We start from the raw sequence: 9,154 nt of genomic DNA, 5'->3' as shown, positions 1-9,154 counted from the left end.
AATAAAATAGAATAAAATACATTAATACAACAAAATATAAATAATGATAATGTGTCACAACATTACTAGGTGTTGTATTTGAATAAATATGTTTTAAGCCTGGATTTAAAAAGACCGAAGTCAGCAATGGTGCACATCAGGAGGCAGTTTGTTCCAGAGTTTGGGCCCAGCAACAGAGAATCAAGTAGTGGTCCTTTTTTGGGATATGTGCCTCAGTAGTCCGCCCAAAATACATCGTTATGCATGTCCTTGTTAGTGTGTACCCCAATATTTTCTCCATTTCTTTGCCCAAAGTTTCCCAAAATAGTGACACCTTGCTGCACTGTCAAAACACATGTGCATGTCCCACATTATACTCCCCACAATGTCTCCAACATGGTAGAGATGCTTTTTTAATCTTTGGTGTGATGAAAAATCTGATGATGTTCTTCCAGCAAAAGATTCTCTAATTTGTTGAATTAGTTGAGGTTATCATCACTTATTTCTTCTTTTATTTCTTTCACCCATTTGTCCCTAATGTATAACGACACATTTTTCCTGTTAGCCCCCAAATCTTTATACCATTTAGATATAATTTTTGCACTTTTGTTCTTATAAGCATCCCAAAGTGTCACAATAATTATATTCAGTTCACTCGGGAGGTCCGGTCTGATTTTCTTTGGTAATAGTCTCTAAGAATAGGGGTTTGAAAGAATAAAACACAAACAGAGCAAATAAGTAAAACCTTTTGGAACCTTTCGGCGGATAAGTAGCCGCTCATAAAACGTGATCAGAACAAATTATTCTTCACATTGATTGTAATTTGATCGGGTAAATTGAGCGCTAAAAACCCTCTGATAAGACTAATGTGTTCTGCCACCTTTAAAATTAAGAAGCAAATACGACTGAGAGTGTTGAGTGGAATCTAGAATCTGAGATAAATACTTGAGTCTTCCTAAAAACCTGGGTGCAACAGGGGTGTAGTAAATAGCCCACGAACTGGAGGGTAAACAGTTCAAAAGTTGCTTGAGATCTATATACTGTATAACTGCTGGGGGGAGGCTACACAGATACACAAAATACATAAACAAACAAAACAAAAGCTGAAAATCTGCTCAGATCCAAAGGGAATTAAATCTTCTCAATCGCTTCTTACTCGTGTGCGACCTCCCCGCCGTGCACGAGCGTGAAACAGCATTCGTTTAACAAAGTAGGCCCAGCTCCTGAATCCTTATAAAGACCTGCACATTCTAGTCACACCGCCTCAGAATGATTTTCCATCTATTTTCCACTCTGCATTTCAAACTCCCGTAGGCACATTCACAAGTTATTACAGTCAAATATTAAATACAAAATACATCATTCAATATTCCAAAAGTTCAAGCTAAGTTGGCCTTTTGAATCCATTTACGTCAAATCAAATCTTTTCTAATAAAACTTTTGTAACACTTTATATTTGATTATAAAAATAAATAGAAGAATAAAAAACTGATCTTCTGAAATATCAAAACTGATTAGAGTCCACTTGGAAGGCCCCGTGTTTGCATGACTCGCTCATGAATCGTTGCTTTTTGATGTTTTTATTCTTAAATTTGCCAAATGAAGCAGAAACCCTCCATTTATAACATTCAGAGTTGTGCAGCTTGTCGTGATCTGTGCTTTCAGTATTTTCTTCTCTGTGCTTGTTTACGTTCTCCAAAAAGACACTTTGATGTCAATGTTTTGTGTTTTGTTTGTGGAAAAGGAGCAAACGTTCATCTCAGTGATGGTGAAACAACATGTCAAAACCAAAGTATTTGAACAGCTTTTGTTTGGAGAACGTAGCTTTGATTTTTTTTTTTTTTTTAGAGCTTTGATTTTTTTTTTTTATTATTATTAAACATATATTAATTAATTTGCAAATGCATATTCCCTTTTGTTGACAGTGGCTAAAATGGTTTATATTTTATGCAAGAGCCAGTATTTATCTTTGTGTGTTTTCATGGATAAAAGGTGATGCACATTCATTTAACATTTCTAATAGACAGAGTAACGTTTGCTTTGTACTGAATAAATTAGGTCATATGTATTTCAACTATAAAGTACATGTTTCTCCACATCCAAAAACCTGTGCGGGTCTCATAAATACACAGACTAACTTGATATTCTTTCAAATTTAAATGTACTCACAATTCATCTATTTTTAATGTATTTAAATATCATATCCTCTGAAATTTTACACTTGACTGAGGATTTACATATTCCAATCTCTAAACACTGGTAGAACATAAAATTAAATTGACCACATTATCCATGTGCAGGACAGTAAATCTAAATTTGATCATTTATCATTGGTTCTTAGGTGGGGCCCGTCCCACTTCCCCAGAATCAAACCAACAACCTCCTGCCACTGTTAAACTGGTGCGATTGTCAATTAGAAAATGTACTGCAATAATCTTGAGTTTTGGCTTAAACCACATTCATTGTTTGTTAAAAATGACCTGAATTCACTCCCATCTCTCCCTGTGGCATTAGCATTGTTTTGCTTACACACTTTGCATACACAGACTCCACTGGCAAAACATGTCATCTGCATTCAAACCCTCATGCCGTCCATCTCCTCCTTTTCAGATAACAACCTTTTAGTTTTGAGTTCAAGTATCAACAAGACATCTACTATCTGCACTTGCACTAAATCAATGCATCTAATCTTTAGTGCACTAGCGACAGCAAATATTTGTGTTTCCCTACACTTTTCTTGTGCGCCTGTGCTCTAGATCAATGTTGACTGAGGTGAGTGTATCTAAAAGGCCATTAGTCATAAGTTGTGTTGATCTCGTCTGCTGCTCGAGACCGCACATATGTGGACGCTGCAGCGTCGCCCGGGGAAAGTGAGGACGTGCACAGCTGATCCCTCACATTAAAGACCCTCTAATGACCTCAGTCTATCTGGGATTGATCTGGGGCCCGTGAGGATAAAGAGTTGAAATGCAAATTTACATTAATTACATTTACATTAATTTTCATTAAAGGAAAAAAAAAGTTTGATGTAGATGAGATGAATGAGATCAATATAAACTAGAAAAAGTGAAAAAAAATGTTCTTTAATATTGTCAGAACGGCCTGTCGGTGACTGAAAGCCTCCAGTGTCATAAAACACTTGGTAAATGTTTACTGCTGTTACACAATAACAGCTTAAATAATAAACAGTGTTGTAGGGTTCATGGTGAAGTACATTAGAGCCATGACACACACACATCAGTGTGTGTGGTTCACAGCTGAAGGACAGGTTAGCCCATTACATTTATCAGTTTTGCTTGGACGGACAATGGATGGACTCCTTATCTGCCACAGTAAATACTGGACATGCAGCTCGTTCAGTGGCTCGTCTGATGCTGCACCGTGGATGGACAGGACTCTGAGAGGGATCAGGTGAATCATGCATTATGTTAACTGTTCAGCAGCAGCTATAGGGTTTGTGACGTCCTTTTTAACTGTAAATGTCTCCTTAAACGCAGTGCTTTGCCTTTGAGTCGATGCCGTTATCCTGTGATCTGCTCCCACTGCCTCTGCCACACAGCTGAAGCCTTGCTCCCTGCACAGACACAATTAAGTCATTAATTATAAAGCATAAAGAAGGAAGATAATTACCAACTCCTCTCATGGGGGTTTCATTAATGTAACGTCACGACCAAACGCCACCGTTTGACCATCGTCAAGTTCAACTCTGCAATCATGAGCAAAAATTATATGATTATATATATATATATATAATTATACGTTACTGGCTATTTTCCCTTTTGTCAACTAATACAACATCTCCATTGCAATATTTAATCACAAACAAAACACAGTCCTTGTCCCAATTAGAGAGGGGACAATAAACAATAATATCATTTATCGTGATAAAATGGTGCACAATAATCATTTGTGGAACTTGTTATATAATCGTGATAATCACCGACAAAGGCAATCACCATTGTGTCACCAGAACAAAGCTACTTAACCCCAGGGTTTAAACTATCAGCAACTTTAATATTTATTGTGATATAATCGCTAATCACAATTATTTTGGCCATGACACAAAATTTCAATGTCGTCCCAGGACTAGTCCCAACACAAACAAGTCAGAATGTAAATACAGTGACTTAATGCATTTTATTTTGAAAAACTTCACAAAACCTACATAAAATGTATGTTGTTGTCGGTTGGTCTGAAACATTCTTATGTCTTAATGTTTTAATATAATAAAACTTATAAAACCATAAAACAAAGTTGTATGTAGTTTATTAACATGTTTTATTAACATGTTTTATTAACATGTCATTTGTGCCACTTACTGAAGAAGTTGTTCTAGTTCTCTCTTGATCTTGGTCACCACAGGCGGCCCCTGATAGGCCAGAGCCGTATAAAACTGAACCAACGAGGCGCCGGCTCGGATCTTATCTAACGCATCCTGCCCACTCGCCACACCTCCGATACCAACAATGGGCACGTTCCCTGCAGAAAAATCACATATCGGGCGGTGTTTAAATATGGCAGATAGGATTTACAGTCGTGAACACATTATATTCTGTAAACACAGACCTTTGGTGAGACTGTACATCTCTCTCACTGTTTGTGTGGCGAGCTCCTTCAGAGGCTGACCGCTGAGTCCTCCCACCTCCGTCCGCTCTGGGGCCTGAAGTGTCTCTGGTCGGGTCACTGTTGTGTTGGAGACCATCAAACCATCAACTCCTAGCTATAAAATACACATTCAAAAGTATTTAGAAATGTCACAGACTTTTAATACAAACTTTTTTGTTTTTCTTTGAAAAGTTCACTTTCAATCGTGCGCTGCTCAAACCGAGTGAGGCATTTACATCCCAGTGAGCGGAGGGTTAGAGATACAGACTAAACACACTTATATGTACTTTATAACAACACGGTGGAAGTGAAAAGGGAAGGTATGATGCTGTATATTTACTTAAACTCAACTGTAGTGTTTTCAGATTTTTAAAAACATTTTCTTACTTGAGCTTAGTTAATTTACATAAGTTAAATTCTTGAAGCTTCTAAAAACTTTGACAAAGTTTTGACATAACTGCAGTGTCTCGTTGTTGGTTTGACGTAGAAGATTAACCACCTAAATACTCTCAAATTGAAAGTAAACACTATGTAAGACTATAGAAATACTAACATTACAAAACAAAGCATAAAAATAAAACATATTCCAAAACACTGTGGATTAAACTCATTGCTGTGAGGCAAGTGTGGTTTAAGTAGAGCCCTTGTGTGAGACTATTTGAATATTTGCCTTCCTTTCCCAGTAATGCATCCATTTAAGACACTTCACTGAACACAATAACACCACCTCAGTATTTCTAAAAACACCCGCGGACTGAGTGACACCTCGACAAAAGCACATCGCCAAAAAAGAAGCACTTCATTAAAAAGAAATATACAATTTTGAGGCCACGGGACATGTGTGACCTACATAGCCTGAAAACGTCAGAATCCTGAGCTAAAGTCATAAATTTCTGACTAACCAAGTTTAAACTACTGCTTTATAAATGGGTTTGGGAAAAAGTATTAAAAATGTATTAATGAAATGTCAAGCATCTATGCACAGTTTTTGCATCAGTGTAATTTTGGGCATATGACTCATCTTCAAAAGGTAGTTTCTAAAGCAGATAAAAAAGACATTAATTAAATTAGCTGAATCAGAGGTCAGGTTAGGAGATTATGAATAAAACAAATGGCTTCTAACCTCAGTGACTACATCAGCAATGTCACGTTTGTCCTGAGCGCTGAGGTCAGGGGCAATTTTGACCAGGACGGGCGGCTTGTGCTCTCCCTGCAGGGCGTCCCGTTCCTTCAACACCTAAAAAGATTAGATGAGCAAGATGTATTATTGGGGCACAGCCAGATCAGTGATTTTAAGCTATTCACTCAAAAGTACCAAAGATAAAATAAATAATAATTTGTGTGTAATGTAGGTGGGTGACACAAACATGAAATGAAAAATGTATTGATCTATTATGATATCCGACTGAATTCAAAAATCGCCTAAATAAAAATAATTAAAATAGCTTTCTACATTAGTTTACACTTCACAGACTTTTAAAAGACTGAACTCTGCTCCAAATCACGCGCCTTTACTGAGGATTTGGCTGTAGACCTCTCCATTGAAAATAACCAAACAAATTATTGACAGAATCACAATCTCAAGTACAATTCAATTCATTTACAGCTAAAGTCTGATGTCATTTATTTGACAGTTCACGGTCAAATCATAGAAAATTGTATTTACTAGGTTCAGGTCAGGTCCAAACCAGGACTCAACAAAACTCACAGAAAGTCTTACCGTACTTAGGAGCTGGCGCAACTCATTTTTTCCCTGCAGGTTTCTGAGTCCTGGCGTATTGGGGCTGCTCACATTGACCACCAAATAGTCAGCCAGAGGACCCAGTGCTTTCACGCCCTCCTGGTAATCTGCCCCTGCATCCTGGGACAGCTTGTTCTTACCCAGGTTAATGCCTAGAGGGTGGCCAGCTAAACACAAACAAAACATAGTTATATTTTCAGCTTTATATACACCAAGAATTCACATTTTTAACTGAAATAATGTGGTATAAAGTAACAGAAAAGCTCTAATCATGTGTAGGAAACTATTTAAAAGATGCCAAACACAGTAGCTTTACTCAGTCAAAGTTGCTTCATAGTGTTGGTCAACTAACTAAAACCAATGGATGGCAGTTTTGTGTAATATGAAACCTCAGAACATATTTATATAGTTCAATGTCATTTTGGGAGGAGAAACAAAACATTATCTGTACAAAAACCCACCTTTAGTCTGTTCGGTTTGTGTGGCTTCTCTGGCTTTGAGTCTTTGCTGTGCTTCAGTGAGCCCACAACTATTAAATCCATATCTGAAAGAAAGGACACATAAGATACAACAGCGATGAGCAAGGGGCCGAGATCATTATCCAAAAGCACATTGTACACTCTAGTGTACTCATTAAAATAAGTAAATGGGCCTGTCCCAATAACATCTTTATTTTCAGTCCAATGAGAGCATTTGTGCCTGTGCTATGGATTTAAATGTGCCATTCCTTTACACTCATTTAAAAAATGTAATACGCTTTTCATGGACTACTGGAGCCTGCAGCCTTCACATGCCTCATCTGTTAAGTTGACATATTCACTTGTGCTGTCAGTCATGAATTCTTTTTCACAATAAACTTGATGAAATTGTAAAAGGTTTAAAAGTTCAAAAGTAGATAGTGTAATGAGCTTAAAGGATTCTGTAAAATTGAGGTGCCTTTGTCTGGAAATAATAAGCTTGTAACCCTCAGGCACGTACAGCGGTATAGCTGTACAGAGAAAAGCTATACATCATTTTTTACAATTATGTGGAAACGTTTTGATAAATTATACTTTTTAAAAGTAGCTCATTTTCCAAAGTTACCTGTTTATAATGGCTTGGTCAGTCGTAAGTCGAAACACGCGTGGTTTGGGGTTACCCCCCTGAGGTTTTGGTGTGATGGACCCCACCTCCACAAAGCCAAATCCCATTTTGTACAGTCCATCCACAGCCTCTCCATGTTTGTCAAAGCCCGCTGCAATGCCTATTGGGTTTTTAAACTTTAAACCAAAGGCATTTGTTTGCTACAAAGAGAAAATAACCCAAGTAACACCAATTTAGTCATTATGTGTCATTGGATGAGGCAGAGAGTGAAAAACTGAACTTACCAGTGACGGAGGGTCTTGGTAACGGTTTATGGGGACCAGACCCAGGCTAATCATTTTCACAGAGAGAATGTGGGCCGTCTCTGCTCCCACAATCCTTTGAAGCAGAGGCATGAGTTGGTTGGCATAAAAGGGCTCATCTCCAATGGCCGTCAGATACGAGGCAAAGAGAAGACTGCCAGAACTGATCACCTTCACCGCATCCTTCAGCTGTTTCTGCAAAAAAAACAAATACAGTGCACTAATTATTGTCTAAATCAACATGAAGTAAGAACAAGTTTACGGTTATATGCTCCAATATAAAATAAAAATATCATGAACTTGAATTGAGATATATTAAATAAGATGTTTTCAAGGATATGAGCTTAATTAATTATTCAAGAATCACTTTAATGATACAATATAGGGTGGGTTTCTGATTAAATTCCATAATTCCATATTGTTACTTTCTTTTCTTTTGAATAATAAATGTGCTATAAACTATTACAGCAGACACGTGTAAGGTTTTTAATTAAAAAGCCCAAGTAAAAGATGTAGGTGTGAGATGTGCTCTAAAACAACTCAAATAGAGGTGAACTTAGAACTTAGAGGTGAAGCTAACAGACTATTACATGTGAATATTAAGTTAACAAAATGAAATATCTACAGGTGGAGGACATGAAATATATAATACAGATTTATCATTTGAGAAATTACCTTGAGAAGACCCGCCATGGACGTGTTTGTGTTATTTCATGATTAGAGAGCACGTTTCTCCAGCTCTGATGTAACCAACATGTAGCATAAACATTAGCATCCCGCGGCTAACAGAACTCTCGCGATATTTGATCACGAAATCTCACGAGTCTGTCCTGAATGAAGTGGTAAGCTAATAAACATCATAAACTCATACAAATATGCCTTTAATATATCATTTATTTTAATTCCTGCTTTAGAAAATCGTGTACATATTGCAAAAACATGATTTTACCAGATTATCTTAAGTTTAGAAGGTTAGCCCAATAAAAAAACACAGAATTTATAAGTTTAAAAGAGCTAAACTTGATTACACTTAATTTATTATTATTATTAATTATTGGTTATTATTAATTATTACTAACATACAGACAGGGCTATGTTTGATTGTTATAAGATCTAAGTGTGGCCCTAAGACGTTCAGGTAAGACACACCTTCACTTTGCATCTTGTTTGAGTGTTTCTGCTCATTTTCCTATGGCATAAATAACTCCTGCGTCAGTTTCGTTTTTTTCTTCTGGAGACACTCTGTCATTTCCATATCACTGTGAGGAGAGTTTGTTCACTCACAGAAGCTCCTTTAGTGATGACCAGAATGCCTCTCACTCTGCTCTGCACATTTGGATTTTTGCTTTTACTTGAGAAATCTTTAACATTTAGTCAAAACCCTGCAGTGTGTAAATATGTTCTCAATTCTGTGTGTTACGAGTTTGTTGATGGACCTTTTGAC

The 9,154-nt window shown here is 37.0% G+C and overlaps 1 protein-coding gene across 1 annotated transcript; it reads right to left on the bottom strand.

Annotated features, from left to right (window-relative positions):
* Nucleotides 1-3,049: 3,049 nt before the first annotated feature.
* Nucleotides 3,050-8,501, bottom strand: dhodh (dihydroorotate dehydrogenase). The gene is made up of 9 exons (XM_033991590.2): nucleotides 8,386-8,501; nucleotides 7,693-7,905; nucleotides 7,409-7,608; nucleotides 6,787-6,869; nucleotides 6,305-6,492; nucleotides 5,708-5,821; nucleotides 4,546-4,699; nucleotides 4,299-4,458; nucleotides 3,050-3,553 (listed from the first exon to the last, which is right to left on the bottom strand). Exons 1-9 carry the CDS (start codon nucleotides 8,401-8,403, stop codon nucleotides 3,403-3,405), a joined length of 1,281 nt encoding a protein of 426 aa, XP_033847481.1. The 5' UTR covers nucleotides 8,404-8,501; the 3' UTR covers nucleotides 3,050-3,402.
* Between the last annotated feature and the right edge of the window lie 653 nt (nucleotides 8,502-9,154).

This window comes from Periophthalmus magnuspinnatus, chromosome 3, assembly GCF_009829125.3.
Source record: "Periophthalmus magnuspinnatus isolate fPerMag1 chromosome 3, fPerMag1.2.pri, whole genome shotgun sequence".
Lineage (NCBI taxonomy): Eukaryota > Metazoa > Chordata > Actinopteri > Gobiiformes > Gobiidae > Periophthalmus > Periophthalmus magnuspinnatus.
Note: the sequence above shows the minus strand (reverse complement) of the source record. Positions and strands in the feature narration are given on the sequence as shown.